This window comes from Miniopterus schreibersii (genome assembly GCF_964146895.1).
Source record: "Miniopterus schreibersii genome assembly, chromosome: 17".
Classification (NCBI taxonomy): Eukaryota; Metazoa; Chordata; class Mammalia; order Chiroptera; family Miniopteridae; genus Miniopterus; species Miniopterus schreibersii.
In genome coordinates this window covers 41,155,876-41,173,841 of record NC_138117.1, presented here as the reverse complement: position 1 = coordinate 41,173,841, position 17,966 = coordinate 41,155,876, and the positions used below count along the sequence as shown (strand labels likewise).

The following is a 17,966-nucleotide window of genomic DNA, read 5'->3' as shown; positions in this document are numbered from 1 at the left end:
CCTTGTCATCTAAAGGCGTCCTTCAGCGCAGTGTGTCTGCATTCAGCATCTATCTGCCCCCCTCCCAAACCTCTCCACCAGCGCCCAGCTCCGTTCATGGCAACTCCATCTGGTTGTTGTGGTCAACATCTTAGGGTGATTCTTAACTCCTGTCTCACACCTCATATCCGTGTCAGCTGGAAATCCTACCAGCTCTACCTTCAAAAGATATCCAGCATATGACATTTCTCACTCTGATTGCTAATACCCTGGTTTAAGCCCGCACCATGTCCCATCTGGAATTGCACAATGATCTTCCCTGTCTGATCCCCCTGATGCCAGCCTTGCCCATGCCTGGTCCCCTCACAACACAGAAGCCAAATGGTCCTGAGTCCTCTAATTTATGTCTTGTAGGACCATAGTTGAGGCTTAATTTGCCGGGCTGAGCGTGTTCAGGTTTGTCACACACTACCAGGTGTCAGATTTGACACATCGAGGGGAAGTAAGAGCCCAGACTGGAGCAGGGGGAGCAAAGGTGCCCAGCCTCCCTCTGGCACCAGGACTGGGCAATGCAGCCAAGAAGTTTGAGTTGAGCATGTTTTTCTCAAGCTCATTGTGGACTAACGCCCTTGTCAAGTCATGTGACAAAGGGACCTGTGTCCGGACTTCCTGAATTCTTGACTCCCCAGTGAGGTTGTGAGCTGTTTGGGGAGGGGCCCAGGGTGTGGGTCTTGGAAAGAGAGCGGCATGGCTGCCCAGGAGGAGCATTAGTTTGGGAGTGAGGCCGACCTGGAATGGGACCATGGACCCTTCACAGAGCCCCTCAAGGGCAGATATTTTTCTTTCCAGGCTCCTTTGATGTGATGTGATGGGGACGAGCTCAGTTTTGGAAGACCTTCCTGTAGCACAGGGCTATGTGGCTCAGAGGCCCACAGGCTTGGGTTCTAAATCGCAGCTCCACTGTTTCTTTGCTCTGTAACCTTGGGGGAGCCAGTCAACCTCTCTGAGCCTTTTTTCTCATCTGTAACCTGAGATAACGCCTACTTTTAGACTTGCTTTTAAAAAGAAATAAAACTCTTTTCTGTCATCCTGAAGATTGTAGAGCTATTTTCTTCCTTGTAAACTTAAGTAATAAAATGAGCTATTTGGGTTTGTACATTATTGATTCAAATGCCCTGAAGACCCTCAGTCAATCCCTCGTACGCCCGAGTCAGGTGACAACAGGCACACCAGTGGAGGCGACGTCAATTTCTGTTTCCAAATAATGCATTAGAGATTGAAGGTGGACGTCATTCATTACTTGGCACTTCATGGTTTTGAGACTCTGCTTTAAGTCAGAAAACTTTTTCTGGCACCTACTGTGTGCCAAGAACATGGGAATAAAATGACGGATGTATTGAGAGTGGCTGACAGCTCCCTCTCAGGGTGACCAGTGACCTGAACCTCGGAGCTCTCAGAATATAAGTTCTGCTTGGGAACAGTGGGCTGGGAGGTGACCAGAGTGTGGGCTTTGGGGGTGGACAGAGCTGCTGAATCCCAGCTCCGGTCATTAACTGTGGCAGAGGCTTGGGAAAGGCGCTGAGCCTCTGTGGGCCAATTTCCTTCATTAATAAGATGAAGATCACCATACTTAGGGGCTTCCCTGAAGCCTAGAGCAAAGCTGTCCCCTGGACTGAGCAGTGCTGTGTGGCAGGAGTCAATCCTTGGTGGCTCCTAGTTCTGATCTTATTTGTGAAGGGCAGTGCCCGTGAACAGGAGCATGTGGGTGAGACTGCTCATGTCCTGAGTGTTCTCTTGCTCCTGCGGTGGACCTGTGATTCAGAGAAGTTGGGGCTTCCCAGGCTCGGCCATTGCAAATGTTGGCTGGGAGTTGGCTTTGCCCAGTCCTCAAGGACACTGAGGACACAGGGAAGTGGTGGGGTGCCACCCACCAGAGACTGACATTGCCCCAAATCACATCGACCAGCAGCCCAGGCTTTGAACTCATGGCACCGTGATTACAGGTTGAGGGAGAAATGTAAGAAAAAGCAACTGGTAGTAAAAATGAGCAGCGAGTGTCTGGCTGCAGAAACAAGAGCAGATGACCTGGCTTTATAGACAGAGAAGTATGTGCGTGCCTCTATGTGTGTGTGTCTGTGTGTGTGTGAGAGAGAGAGGGAGGGAAAGAGAAAGAGAGAGAGAGCCTGGAGAGGCCAAGCAGGCTATCTGTCACAGAGCAGGCTGCGTGCTACGTGATGGACATGCTCACATTCAAGCTTCTTCCCTGGGTTCCTTCCCATAAGCTTTACGAAGCAGCCTCTGCATCCCCCGTTAAACATTTGGGAACCTTCCCCTTGCTTCCTCCTGTTCAAGTCACTTAGCATCTAGACCGTGTCATCTGTCTGTTGCACCTGCTGACCCAGCTCTGATATTAGTGTTTGCGTCAATGTTGACAGCTGTGGCCGCAGGCCCGCAGCTCTGCCAGGCAGGGGTCTGAGTTCCTCAGGTCACGGCCTCCTTTGAGCCTCACAGCCCACCTGCGAGGGCCCCACTGAGTCCCCAAGCCTGTCTGACCCAGGGCAGCCCTGCAACCACACTTGCCTCCTATAATGATGCCTGGGTTTAAGGGCCCCCTCACTGTAATGGCCGAGCACGTCTCGCAGTGAAACGGAGTAGAGGGACTTCTGTGCTGTTCTGTCCGAACAGTTCTGGGGAAATGAAAATCTGATTGATGAGGGGATGGAAATTTTATATAGATGAGAGAATGCCTTGAAATCTCTGGAATGGCTTCAAGCTCCTGGTAGTTTTCATACCAGAAGGCAATTAGGAGAAAGAGAGCCAAGGAGGGGCATTAACCATGGTGGTGACAGTGTCTTTCAAAAGAGATTCACTCTGACGGAAGGGGCTGGAAATTGGTCAGGGATTCTTCCTCTGAGAGGACAGTTGACAAGTACGCTTATCTATCATCTATCTATGTATCTCTGTCTGCATATCAGTCATCCATCTACGTGTTGCTGCTGTTGTTTTATGCAGGGTTCAGCGGCCTATGTCACCTGTCATCATAGCCCATGCATGAAATATGGCTCATTCTAGGTGGTGTTATTTTTAGAAAGGAGGCAGGGTAGAAGGTGGCGTCATCCAAAATGATGCTTGAAGCGTCTTGTATTTTCTGAGTACATATAATATGCAGGCGCCGTTGCTGTACTGTCCCATTTATTCCTCACAACAGACCTACCACATGGGTGCTGTTATCTCTCTTTGATAAATGAATAAACTGAGGCCCAGAGAGGTGGGATGCTGTCTGCCAGATTGACATTGCCCCAAACTGCACCAGAAGTGCTTTTCCTAATGTCACTCACTTGGCAGGTGACAGAGCTGGGATCCAACCAGGTTTGACTCCGAAGATCATACCCTCCCAGTGTAGCACAACGCCTTCCACGAAGACTTTCTTTATTAGAATAATAATGGTAATAATTATACTAATCCAGCTGATGATTATTGGACACTTATTTTGTGCTCTGTTAAACTTTCTTTATGTGACCCTCACTCAACACTGTGAGTTCGGTCTAACTGTTAATCTGCATGTTACAAAGGAGGAAATGGTAGCTCAGAGAGGTTAAGTAACTTTCCTAAGGTCTCATAGCTAGGGGTGATGAATCTGAGATTTAACCCAAATTCGGTCCATTTCATAGTTGATGCCTTTAGCCACTTACATCCTCTGGTGGAGGGTAGCTCAGGCCATCTGTTTATACAATAGCAGATTCTAGCCAAACTCAGGTCCCCTCTGTCCCCATACATGCTCTCACTCTCCTCTGCATTTTCTCAAACTGTTCTATTGCCTTAAATGCTGTTCCGTCTTCCTGAGCATGGCCAGACCTACCCATTCTTCTGGGGTGAGCCAAGATGGCATGTTTCCTCAGCACTGATTTAGGCCTGGAAAGCGGGCCAAGCCCTCAGTGAGGCAGGTGAACGCGCGCAGAGCAATATCCAGCGTGCACAGGCTCCCATGACCGAGCGCCTGTCTAGCGGGGTCTCTGCTGCGCTCTGGGTCAGAGCCTGCACTCTGATCCCGGAGAAGCACATTGGGATTCGCTAGGGAGCATAGATCCACTGAACACAGTCCCGGCCTCGTTCCCCTGAGACCCGCATTAAAATAGGGCTCTGCTGAAAGAGGGCGACATCAGAAATGTTGCTTTCTTCTATCAGCCACTGTCTTCACTGGCCTTGAACTCTTGGTTCTCACCCCTGTTTCTTGACAGGTGGAGTCTCTCATGTACATTCTACTATCTTTAGGGACCAGTCTTTTGTTATTGTTATTTTGATAATTCTCACCTAAAGATATTTTTCCATTGATTTTTAGAGAGAGCAGAAGGCGAAGTGGGGGGGAGAGAAACATTGATGTGAGAGACACATTGATTGGTTGACACCCTAATGCGCCCATCTGCAACCCAAGTTCATGCCCCTGACTGGGAATCAAACCCAGAACCCTTCAGTGTGTGGACCGATGCTCTAACCACTGAGCACACAGGCCAGAGCAGGGACCAGTTTTAATTCACTTCTGCCTTGATTGTACCCCTGCCTCCTGCTTAAGGTAACATCTTCGCACTCTGAGCTGACCTTGCCCTTTGTTTCATCTTGTGGGGAATCCTGAGGGCCTCCTTGGGATTCTGATTATTTGTGAACTTGGCTCTCTCCTTCTCTGCCAGACTGTAAGCTCCTCGAGGGCGGGAGCTGTTTAACCCCTCACCTCTGTGCCCTCGGCCCCAGGCTTGGTGCCTTGTACCCAAGGTCAGTCGATTCACAGTTGACTCTAAGGAAGCAGCGAGAACATGAACGAAGCCGACAGAGAGCTTGCGGTGGCCTTTCCATTCCTGCCGCTGGCCCCGCTTCTGTGTCTGGGCCCCCATGCTGTCAGGCGAGTCTCCACTGTTCCGCGGGCATGCTCGCTGCGGGCTGGGGGTGTGAGCTGACCCCGACGTGGACACTACCTTGGTATCTCTCTAGTTTCATAGCCATGAGCTTCTGTCCCGATTCTTCTCATGAGCCCTGTCTGTGAGCGAGATACTTCTGTTTTGGAGCTTCGGGTGCCTCGTGGGAGTAGAGCAGGAGACAAGGACCATCTTTCAGGAATATTCTGCCGGTAGCATGTGACACTGCATGTAGAACTCCTCGTGTGGGCCTGACCCAATCGGCCTGTAAAAACTGGTGACTTTATTCTTACCCCGATGTTGTGGTTGTTATAGTTAATGATGAACTATCTGAAAGTAATGGTCAGATAACTTATCCATCTATTGGTAGAAGGTCTTTTCTTCTCACTTAATATCAATACATATCCAAGAATTAATTCTTGTTTCCAAACATATTGTTCCGGTGGATTGGACATGAGTCTGAAGTAGCAGTCTTGTGTCCAGCAGGGACTGAGCCAACTATCTTGTTGGCCTTTGGGATCTTCCTCTCCCTTTTCGTCAACTTCCCGTTAGCAACATATGGATGAGAAAAAGCCCAGGGATGGCCTTACCCGACGTGATGCTTACAGCATCTCGTGGGCTGTGCCAGGGCTCCCATGTGCCACAGCCAATTGCCATCACGACGACTGATTTTTAAGATGAGAAAATCAATACTCAGAGAGGCAAAATAGCTGCTGGAGCCACAGACCACCTGTAAGCGGCAGATCCAGTAATTAACACCTGCCTGTCTGGGGCGAAGTCACAGCTCTGGGCTCCCTCCCGTGCTCACGCCGTGCCTTTGTCCCCTCTGCATGAAAGACCTGTGAGTCATGTTTGCTTCCCCAGCCTGTCCCCAGCCTCTGACTACTGGAACTGGTGGCTGGGTCCAGTCTTGCCAATTAGAAATGTTTGTCTGCAGAGACCCCATTCCACGGTGATGCTGCACAGCGGATTTTCTGGTCTGAGGTTCTAAATTACCTGTGTCATTTCAAGCTGTGCGAGAAGCTTGAAAGCCGCTTCCACTCAGCCTCATTTAATCAGGCAACACGTAAGCAAGGAAAATCAGATCCCCCCCAAATCAGAAGGGGCCCAAGCTGCCACCTGTTGTAGGTTCCATTCTGGCTCTCAAGAAGGACCCTTCATTTCACCTGCAAATGGCACTTTTCTGGGTGACAAAGAGGCCAGCGTCAGCAGCTTTCCTGGGAGCAGCATGGACACAGGGCCGCTCCTGCGTGTTAGAAAGCCCATCTGGGTTGACTCGCTCGGCAGGAATGACAGGTCCAGGCAGTGTGAACAAAACGCAGCAGAGCCAGATGCAAGGAGGGAGCTCTTCATGGAGTCCCAGCAGCTCAGCAACCTTGATTTTTGCATAGAGCATCTCCAATGAGGCCCCTTGGTTGCTGGTTCGAGTCCTTAAGAAGCTGTTCATATGAATCAGTACCTGTGTCTATCAACAACTTGGGGTCGATATGTAAGAATAACAGCAGTGATAACAACACCCATCACTTACTGAAACACGTTCATTTCTACTCATATCACCTCCAGAAAGTACCTGGTCCCCACTGGCAAGTGAAGGAGCCAAAGCTGGAGAATTTCAGGAGTCTTCAGTTGTCACACAAAGCACCGTTTTTCCTTTGCGCCTGCCGCTCTAGTTGTGTCTGGGGTTTTGAAAGAGGGGGGATGGAGAAGAGTCGTGGACATTCTGCTCAGACTTCCACGTCTGCGTGAAAAGGGCACGCATCTTGTAAAGCCGTTCTCCCTCCAAGTCGCAGGAGAATGACCCCAGCAGCCTAATTAGTGTAGCTTTAGTAATGAGTGCCTCTGAGAAATAAAATATATATTCCTGAAGGCTCGACCCTCTGAGTCCCACCCAACAGTGACTTTCTTAGAATGATTCCAAAGCGCCCACGTGTCTCCTCTGTTCAGTTTTCATATTCTTGTGGTTAAAAGAATGGGGTAATGGTGGCCATGAGGGGAGAGGACTGAGACGTGTAAAACTGGCTCAGGAAAAGAATTGTAGCATTCGTTGATTTTCATGATGTGAATCCTCCCACCATGGCCAAGTTCAAGCTACCAACTTGAAGTCAAAGGGCATGAACCAGCAGAAGAAAAACGTGTGTACGCTCCACACTCCTGCCTGGCGGGGAAGCACCGCTCGCAGGGCAACGGCTCTGCTCGCGGTTGGCACGGTTCCGATGCGCTAACTCTCGGTTCTGCCGGGTGCGGGAGGGGGAGACGAGCATTTCTGGGTGGGCACATTACTTGACAAAATCTTTGTCCTTTGTAAGGAAGGAGGAGGGGATTATGGCTTTTGAGCGAACAGTTCGGAGTGTGAGCCACACCAGCTGCGCTAGATGAACAGAGGACAGCGGTAAAGGGAGGAGGGTCCTCCCGTGAACATCGTGGAACCTGAATGATTATTGTCATCATGTCCTGACCACATCAAAATATCCAAACAAGTTTTATAAAACTAAAGAATTTCAAGAAGGTGCGGCCTTCTCTTGAAAAAATACCTTCTATAGAGGCAAATACAATTTAACAAAATGTTTTTAGTCTTGTCATGGTGGGTGGATAATGTCAGAACAGATGAATCTGTCTATGAGTGTACAGTAAAAATATATTGGTCATTTTCTGATTCTTCTGATTTCTTTGAATACCAAGACCTCTCCTACTGGCAGGACATCCCCAGCTTCCCTACTAGACTAGAGTTTCACCCCAGGATCAGGTTGGTCCTTAGTCAAGCAGGGTCACATGGCAGAGTCTCAGAGTCCACACCCTTCACCACTACACTATGTTGCCTCAGGAGACTCAAAGAAAGAGAATTCTTCCCCACCGGGGCGCACACCCATGTCATAGCGTCGCGTGTTGTGTCTGCCCTTTCGTATTGTCAAGTCCGACGTGCCGCAGGCATCTCCCACGCCATCCACCCAGACCCTCACCCTGTCCCAGCTTCTCCCATCTGCGAGGCTGGAGGAAAGATTGGGACCCTGGATGGGGAGGATGCCTGTTTCACACACGCCTTAGGTAATAATAATGATATTTTATCTCTAATGAAATAGGGGGGCTGCCATGCACTGTCCTGTCCACCTGTCCACCTGTCATGACAGTTCTGTGAGGCTGGCAAAGGTGTCATCACCCCTGAAGAAAGGGGCTCAGAGAAGGGAAGTTGTTAAGTTTGCCCACTTGGCGTTGGCCCCCAGCGCTCTGACTTCAGCCTCCGTTTTTACCTTTTCACAAACCCAGTGATTCGTAGTTTAGGTCATGTCAGATGTCCCCGGGTTGGGCCGCTTGTTTTATAGCGCACTTGATGTGAAAGTGGTTATGATGAAATGTCCCAGAGCTCTGTGTTCCCATTATAGAACATTATTTCTAGCATTGTTGGTTTATAAAAATTGTCTGTGGGTTCTGAGTGACTCACAGTTGTCGTGTGGGGTTGGATTGCATAACCTGCGGTCTGTTGAAGGAATCTGTTAGTGGATCATTCACTCATTCACTCATTCATCCCTCTGGCACTGGTTGGTTCCGTGCCAAAATGTGCCAGCACTGTGTTGGTCGCTGGAAATACAGAGAAGAACAGGGCATGGCCTGTCCCCTCCGGCAGCGGGAATGACGGAGATTTCTATAATCAACGGAGAGCAAATATTTGTTAGATTTTTTTCCTGTTCTCTCCTTAGTACGGTGGTAAGAGCTCTTTTTTTACTCGTCCTGAAGGAATACAAAAGAAATAAGAGGCAGCATTCACACTCTCACAGTGGTGTTTTTTATTAAAAATGTTTAATGTTGACATAATTGCAGGTATCCCCCTTTCCCCTGCCCTTTGAAAAAACACAGGGCAGTATATTAGTGATCAGAATGAGGGAGTGAGCTTTTGGTGGTGCAGGTGTGCTGGGGGAGTTGGGGAGAGCTATAAAGTTTAAAGCACCGGGTTCTGCCTCCCTAAACAAGAGCTCGGTTTTAGTCACATTGCCTAACTCTCTGAGTCACAGTTTGCAGATTGTTAACATGGGGATAATCACTCCTGTCTCAGGTTTGTCATGAGGAGGAAATCTGAAAGCCTATATACACTATTACTGGTGTAATCAAACAACATAAATGTATTACCTAATAACTCCGAAGGTCAGAAGTCAGAAGCCTGAAAGGAGCCTCACCAGGCTAAAGTCAGTGTTGCCAGGGCTCCTTCTTCTGTGCAGGCTTTAGGGAAGAATCTGTCTTCTTATCTGTTCCAGCTCCTATAGGCAGCCCGCCCTCCATGGCTGGCGGCCCCTTCCCGCTTCAAAGCCACATTAGCCGGCTCCCTCTCTGATTGCCTTATGCCGGCACCCTTCCTCTCTGCCTTCTCCTTCCACTTAGAAGGACCTTGTGGTTACATGGGGCACACCCAGGTCACCCAGAATACTCTCCTGACTTCAAGGCCAGCTGATTAGCAACTTGAATGCCATCTGCAACGTTCATTCTTTTTTACACATCCTGAAGATTCACACATAAATGTCTTTGGATGGGGCATTGTTTTGGCAACCACATAAAGGCACAGTTCACTGCTGCTCTTACAGGAAGTCAATAAAGGATGACTTTTAAAAAGTATTATTTCCCCAAGGGAGTCCTGTGCAAATCTAGATCACTCACAATTTGCAGCACAAATCTGAAGTTTCCCACCCTGGCCTTAGCGTTCGTTCTCTGAGTGGAACTCATCCCCTCACCTCCTCCTCCACTGGCTCACTCTCCAAGGACTTGAGCTAAATGCTTCTTTCTTCATAATATATTTCTGAATGGCCCCAGCTGGAAGGAGGTGGCTCTAAGATGGCTGAAAGGATGATTGTAAATGAAATCATGAGGTCATTCTTGGAGATTTGCTTATGTTACTTACTGAATATGTACTGAATATTTACAAATTCTTCATCCCTAGAGGTTAGTTTTCTCATCTTTAAGAAGACAGTTATGGTAAATGCATCAGTGATTTCCTGAAAGAGTTAAATAATACCATGTGTGTCATGCATGACGTGGTTGACGGATTTATGACCTGGCAGAAAGTTCATGTCCAACAAGAGAGAATTACTAAAGAAGTTTAAGCATTCTATTTAATCGGACAGAGCTCAAATGCATAAAGGTAATTGAAACTTATTTCTTTCAACATATTTCTGTCAAGGCATCTGAAGTTCTAAAGTATGAACAGCTCCTTGAAGAAAGATCCAGTAGCATCCAGTGTTTTTCAGGAATAAGAATTCAGACAGAGCTTTGGAACTGGTTATAAGAGGGGTTTGATATGTGTAACAAGGTGTAGAAACAAAGTTCACCTCTGGAGTTAGAGTCCCGGTGGCCCTTGGCTGGCCTCACTACTGTGGATAAGTAATTCAATATCAACAACGGCCCAGTGTTTTATTCGGTTGGCACTTGAGATGGTTTCTTTCACAGAATTTCCGAAGACCAAACATTGCATACGTGAAAGTTCCTAATAGGTCCCGGCGCAGCAGCGCTTCATAAATCTTGAGCATCAGTGTAACTGCTCCAAGCCCAGACTGATAGAAAAGTGGTGCAGAGCTTCTGGCCATGACCCGCCCACTTTCTGTTCAGAGAAGCCCCTGGAACGGCACAGTTGCTGCTGGTGGTGATAGTGGGGTTTGGTGGTGGTGGGATTCCTGTCTATAATGATGAAGTTGTTGACATGCATCAGTCTTTTATTAAAGAAATACTGAAAGCGTCATTTTGCATCTGTAGAAATCAGAGCTTGGCCAGTGTTGGCCCCAGGAGCCGGGCCCGCGCGTCTTTCCTTCTGTCCGCCTGTTGCTTTCTCGTCCCGCCGCGGCCGCGGTTGCTGCTGCTCGTTGCTTTCAGGATGACCCTTACTGTTGTTGTCACGGCCATTGATTTAGGAACCAGCAATTAAAATTTTAAAGTTGCTTTATTAAAATACACATTCTATCCAGGGAAACATCTAGCAATACACAGCCAACATTTCTTTTTTTCTTTCTTTTGTTTTTTTTAATATATCTTTATTGATTTCAGAGCAAGGAAGGGAGAGGGAGAGAGGGAGTTAGAAACATCAATGATGAGAGTCATGGATCGGCTGCCTCCTGCATGCCCCCGACTGGGCATGGAGCCCGCAACCCGGGCATGTGCCCTGACCAGGAATCGAACCCCGATCACCTGGATCCTAGGTCGACGCTCAACCGCTGAGCCGCCCCGGCCGGGCCACACAGCCAACATTTCTGCACAGTGGGATCAGCCACTGCTGAGGAGCAGCTGCCTCCCGCAGACAGGGCGGGAACCTCCCACCCTGCCTCAGTCTCCCTCACACAGATGATGCTGTTCAAAGCTGTTGGTTACCTGCTTCCCTTGGGGATTTCTTGATGGTTTTAACTGTCTCTGTGTAATGAGCCATTGCTCCTAGGTAAAGGGTTAGGTTCCTGGGAGCCTCTGGCCATAACATTTTTGTCAATTTTGTTTTAGATGTGTTTCTACATTATATGTGTGTGTGTGTATGTGCATATGTGTGTGTGTGTGTGTATATGTGTGCACATGTGTATATATATTTGATTCATTAACATGGCCAGTCGCACTGAAACTCATACCTGATCAAAGCAAGCAGGAAGATTCACAAATATGTAAATATGTTTATAAATATGTAAATCAAGAGGATCCATCACATGTGACTTGCAAACATTTTCTCTCACTCTGTGGTTTGTCTTTTCATACTATTAATAGAACATTTTGCAGAAGAAAAGTTTTTAATTCTGGTGACGTTGAATTGATCAATTTTTAAATTTCTGCATCATGTTTTAGTGACAAGTTTAAGAACTCTTTGCTTAGCTCTAGGTTTCAAAGATTTCTTCTATTTTCCCCCCAAAAGTTTTATAGTTCTACCTTCTGCATTTGAGTCTATGATCCTGTTTGAGCTAATTTTTGTCCAAGGTGTGAGCTTTAGGTGGAGTGTTTGGTTTGGGTTTTGCCAGGGTGCCCAGTTCTTTCAGGACCATTTGTTGAAAAGGCTGCCTTTCCTTCACTGGGTTGCCTTTGAGCCCTTGTGGAAAACCACTTGGGCATTCCTGTTCTCTTGTTCTTGCTGGGTGGGGTAGAGGACCCAGCTGCCCACACGCTCTCCACTTAACCCAGGGCAGGTGGGATTCTCACCAACACCCATGAGTAGCGAGCAGTTTCCTTGGAGAGACCTTTGCTTGCCGGGGGGGAAGCTTGGCCACAGTGGGCATCTCACTTGGCCTTCGATGGTGGGAGTGGAGGCGATGAACTGCTGTTCTTTCAGCAGTTTCTGTCTTGCGAGGCTGCCCCTTTCCCCATCCTTTATCTAGAGAACGCAGGCTTTCGTTGGGGAGTTTTTCTTGTCTGCAGCTGTTAGCATTTCTGGGCGGCTGGCTGCTCCCTGGAAGACCTGAGGCAATGAGAACATGCAGGAGCTCACGGTCACCGTCACTGTCCCACCTCGGACCGGAAGTCCCCAGCCTGTCTGCTCCCTTTTCCATCTTGAAGAAGCTTTTTTTGTTTGTTTCATATATTCTGCCTAAAGTTTTTAGTTGTACTTAGTGGGCAGAATAAGAAACAGTGTGTCTACACAATCTTTCCTGGAGCAGAAGTTATGACTGTCCCCTTTTAAAAAAATGTTCATATTACAGATACAAAACCAAGTTCAGAGAAGGTGTGTGATGTGCTCAAAGTCACACAGCTCTCCGAGGATGTGACCCAAGCTACAAGAACCCGGTGCCAGTGCTCTTGGCTCTGCGTGTCCTCAGTTCGCCACGTGCTCATAGCCATGAGATGTAAACAGAAACATCCCACGAGTGTATTCACAGTGCAGTGAAGGCTACGGGGGACGGCCCCGCCACGGGCTCAGTGAGCCGTGGGAGGCTGCTGTGTCCCTGGCCCATTTCTCCCTCTCTCACTCTGTTTTATTCACAGCTTGTTTCATAATCAGTGAGGGGGGGGACACTATGTTGCCAGAAATCTTCCCAAGTGTGTGCCAGGAAACAGGTCATCAATCACACGGCACGGAGCTTCAGAAGGTGCTTCTGGACCTGCACACGAGAGGGCTGGCCTGGGGGCTTCCTGATAACATGGGCCCCCACATGGTGCCGTGAGAGGGTGGATTTGGGGACGGGCATGCCAGACTGAAAGTGGGGCACAGTGTTTGGCAATAACCCAGAATTAGCAACTCCGCCTCTGGGCTTCTAAAAGAAGTGTTTGTCCGTGTGGCAACAAGATAGCAACTCAGTTTCTGTGTGTTTCCCATGGTGCCTGACAGCTCCACACAGAATGATGGGCTTTTCTGATTAAAGAAAAAACCACAGTCCGTCATGGTCTGTGCATGTGGCCCGTCCGTTTCATTTTCCCGCACCCATCACCACCAACCTTGTATGTGCTCCTCTGATCACGAGTGAACTCAGCTTCCTGTCTCCAGGTTGGCCGCCCCGTCCCTCTCCCACTGTTAATGCTGGTAGACGAGCCTCTTTGACGCCCGGTGGTCATGCATGCTGTCTAGAAACGCCCATGGTTCCCTACGACCTTTGGGTTTAAGCCTAGGTATTTTTAGAAGAAGCCAACATTAAGCAGTGTGACCTTCTGCTCTTTTCTTAGGTATTACCAGATCCGAGTGACCTTGAAGGTGTCCTCAAGGATCCCCCACAGACTGAGCGCCTCCGTCGTTGGGCAGACAGGTGAGCGGGAGGATGGTGGTGGGTCCTGTGCCCACTGGTAGGCCTCCGAGGATCACTGTGTGCAGGGCTCAGCACTATAAGGCACATGGAGACACGGGGCGAATCACTGCTGAAGGCTGGTGAGTGCGTTTTGGAAACAGAGACCCCCAGCTGGTGTGGCCGCGTGTGCACATTGCTGCACGGGGAACCCGGCCGAAGGGACACTCTCCCAGGGCGCCTGGCCTGGGGGATGAAGCTGGCCGTGGGCAAGTCCGGGAGGAGAGGAGGAAGCATCTAGCAGTTGGTGAGAGGAAGCTTGTCACCGAGAACTTGATGCTCAGCCAGGTACAGGGACTGAATACGTAGGCAGTAGTGGTGGCACTTTCCTTCCTCAGTGACAAGTCAGAGCCACCCTTCCAGCTTGGGGAGAAGATCACCAAAACAATGTTGGCTCGAACTTGGGGAGGCTGGAGTATTGGCGGGTGTCAGGGCGCCCGGCAGGTATTTGGTGAGTAGAGTTTTGAGTCAGAAATAAAAACCTCATTCCGTAAACAATGTGGTATGGGCACTGGGATTATATTCTAGTAGAATATTCACATTAGTAAATTTGGGGGAATGTGTAGGTCAGCCAGACCTGGAGGAGGAGACACATTTAGGGATGGAGGAGAGAGAAAGTAAGGAGATAAAAAGACAGAGCTACAGGGACTCTGTTTTGCTTTAACTGTACAAGTGAAACTGGCCAAAAATATTACAGAAATCAAATCCAGTAGAAATAAGAGTTCTGGTCATAACTACCCTTCAAAAAGTTTGTTTGAGATTCGCTTGGCTGGTAGACTAGTCCATTATTGGCAATAGTCTTATGATGAGTAAAATCGCATGCAGTTAATTGAATACCCACAATTGGGAGTGTGCATGCCCTGGTCTGCTCAGCTCCACCTTGAAGGAGGCGTGGGAGGTGGGGGGAGGGGGTACTTAGGTCACTCAGAGGACATCAAGGGAACAACTGTGGTTTACGGGCGTCAGGTTGACTTGAGCCAGTGATCTAGGAAGAGAAAGATGCTGGAGCCCACCTGCTCCTGCCGACTCTGGGCAGAGCTAACACTGGGTAACAGCCCAGTTGCCACACTCCCAAGGTGTTTCTTCCACTCTACTCCTCTCTCCGGGGAAGAAACCAGGCCTCTGAGACCCCGAGTCACTCACTCTCCCGTGGGCTGTGTGCATTCAGGAAGCAGCACTCCCGCTGCTGTGGCCTGTGCTGTTCCCCCTCCGCAGCCCAGTTCCTGCCAGAACTTGACTGAGCGGAGGGGATCTGAACCCTGACATTCGTGAACATGTTGTGTGGCCTCAGGCAGGGGCAACTGCGAGTTTCCTTTCATCACCAGAAGAAAGAAGATAGAGACCCATCCTCTGCAGGGCTCCCATCTTAGTGCTTATCAACCATAAGGGTGTTTTGTGTTTCGCATTTCACAGAGATTGTAAATGTAAGGGGACCAGGACAGAAACTCGCCCAAAGTAAGGGACGGATCAGTCTGGCCTGTGAGTGGACCTGTGATCAGGGCTGCGAGGCCAGCAGGTCCTGTGCTCTTGGACAGGACGCAGACTCAGGGTTGATGCCTGGAAGTCAGGTGGGACTAGCCCTGCACTGACCTGATGGAAGCCATCCCCAGGTTGACAAGGGCTCCAATACCCTGTGACTGTAGAGCGAGAGCTCGGTTCCCATTGCTGGCTGAGGCCCCTCTGGGAGCTGACAGCCTCCCCCTTTGAGGAGCAGCTGACTGTGGGGCACAGAACAGCTGGAGGGGTCCAGCGTGTGGCATGGAAGAGGGGGATGGAACCGCACAGACACAAAGAAGAGAGAAATGACGTGAAATTGGGGGGGGGGGGATGCCATTTTCTCCTTGGTCTCATTTGGCACGGGGATCATTCTGGGGCATTTGCGTGGGGTGCGGCAGCCTTGCACGAGCATAGTATTTGGACGGAACACTAACGTGGAGGCAGCGATGGAGACAGGAAGGCCACTCTGTGGGCCAGGAGGATAGCATTGCCGATCTCTTTGTTAGAACAAACTGTCCAGTTATGTTATTTTCAGTTAGATTTTGCTGCATTCTAAAGGATGCCAAACCTTAATGGCTTGAAACACTGACTGATTCTTGAGGGTATGAGTTGGGGGGCTCGGCCAGGTACTCACATGCCGCTTTCAGCTGAGATCTCCAGGGTGGACAGAGCACCCGATATGTGTTCATTCACATGTCTGATCCCGCATTGGGGTGGCTGGATGGCCTAAGGGAACGCCTGGGCTTCTGTCTCCAGTTGGGTGGCAGCTCAGTTCACCAGGAAGGAGGAAAGAAAGGATCCCAGGTCTCTTAAGGGACAGGCTGGACACTGGTGCAGGGTCACACCCCCCACACTCCATTGGTCAAGGCCATTGGCAAGAGCAGTCGAACTTCAAGGAGAGGGGAGCCCTACTGTACCCCTTCATGGGCACCCTCTGTATGTTCAGCAGTGGGAGGATGCCTTGGCAGTCACACACATGCGATCATCCAGACGAATGTTCTGCTACCTGCATGCATTTCTGAGTTTAAGAAAGAAAAATATATATGATTAGACAATGAAGTATAATATATTGACAAAGAGCCAGAAAGAATCCAGACACGTGGGGTCTAGTGATGTCTTTGACACTCATTAGTTGAGTGGTCTTGTTGGGACAAATTATTGAACTTGGCTTTTTTGCTCTACTTATATTAAAATGAAAATAGAGAGAAGCTTGTTGTGTCCAGAGAGGCAGAATCCAGAGGTGGTCGGAATTGTGGGCTCTGTGCTTTCCAGGTTCAAATCCTTCTCCTGATGCGTCTCAGCTGGTGGACTTAGAAAAGTTACTGAACCAGTTTGTTCTGTAGGTTCCTCACCTGTAAAATGGGGAGGGGAGGTGGTACCTACCTCACAGGTTTGCGGTCAGATGGAATGACTTAGGCAAGAAATGATTGGAATGGTTCCCGCATTTACAAGCAGCGGCATCCTCACCTGGCTAATGGTGAGCTCGTGATAACTGTTAGCCAGGGGAGGCTTCTGCTGCGCATGGAGCCGTCCTTGACTTCGCAGCATTTTGCTGGTCCTGGGGCATTTCCCTGTGGTTGAGAGGCTGCCTTCTTGACCTGGAGGAGCTCAGCCTTATGGGAGACAGAGTGTCACATGAATACAGCAGAAGTGGGAATTGAGACGGGGTCTTAGGTGAAGCCTGGGAGGACCAGGAGAAATGCCCCACAGACAAAGGTAGGGAAGGCTAGGTCTGGGCAGAGGCAACACCATGACCAGTGTCCCCAGGACTTGGGCAGAGCCAGGGTGTTTATGGGATGGCAAGAGGTCTGGTGGGCAGGTGGTAGGAATGACCAAGAAAAGAAGAGAAGCCGGGGTCGGGGCCATGCGCTGCCCTGTGAGCAGGTGGATTCTGTTTCAAAGGCACAGCCAGGTACAGCTAAAGCACGTTGAGGACACAAACCCAACCCTGTGCCAACGTGAGGTGTTATCTCATAAATCAAGGGGCAGGATAAACCTTCTGCTTCTTCTTTGCCGTATCCGTTTTCTGGGAGCCACATTAAATGGAAAAACATTTCAATTATGTAGATGACTTAGATCTGGCTTCTCTAGATGTGAAACCATTTCTCATTGACTCTTCCAGGCTAGATGGTTATGAATCGATTCTGCGAACAGGAAGAAAGAACAATTCCCCATATGACATGTAGCCATAACCTGCATAATATTGTGTTGTCTTTTTCAATACTTTTAAAAAGGTGATTTGGGGGCAGATTTCTCGGGAGACTCGTGGTTTGTTCCTGTCTGAGTGAGCTGTATACCTCTGAACAGACAGTGACCGGCTCTGAGCTCCCAGCTGTTAGGAGGGCCCTCCCCCTGGGCATCTGGAAAGATCCCAGCCCCAGCATTGCAGAAGGGACACATACGTGATGAGGTGACCACACTACAACTGTAACAGCGTGTCACATCTGTTCATGGAACTTGGTGATGGTACAGGGGGAGGCACATCTTGCAGATGGGGAGCATCTGGCTCTCTTGTTCAGCACAAATCTCAAGGCCACAGGGTCTCAGTCATTCCAAGAAATAGGAAGGCATCAATTGCAGGCAATCCTCTAACAATGCACTGAGACCAGGGTGTCCCCAAAACATCAAAGGAAAAAGTCCTATGATGTCTTCCAGTTGTTCTCCATCAACTTAGGTGAAGCTGAGAAAATGTTAGATTGAGGAATCTGGTTATTAGTACGGCAGGTCCTACAGCAGGAAGGTCCCAGCCTCAGAGAGTCACTCGAGCGTCCCTGTCACCTGCTTTAGAGCCACACCTCAGCTCCAGGGCAAGCCCTCAACACCTGAGCCTCCCCTCCCCTTTGTCTATAGTGGGGCTAACAAGACCTCC

General features: G+C 49.3%; 1 protein-coding gene across 1 annotated transcript in view; it reads left to right on the top strand.

The window, feature by feature from the left end:
* The window catches only part of FAM135B (family with sequence similarity 135 member B), a gene marked incomplete at its 5' end in the record, with an annotated part of 108,315 nt that overhangs the window by 10,388 nt on the left and 79,961 nt on the right, over positions 1-17,966 (top strand). The window contains one exon of the mRNA XM_081116418.1: positions 13,485-13,564. Within this exon, the coding sequence (XP_080972544.1) occupies positions 13,485-13,564 (80 nt within the window). The remainder of the gene's footprint in view (positions 1-13,484; positions 13,565-17,966) is intronic.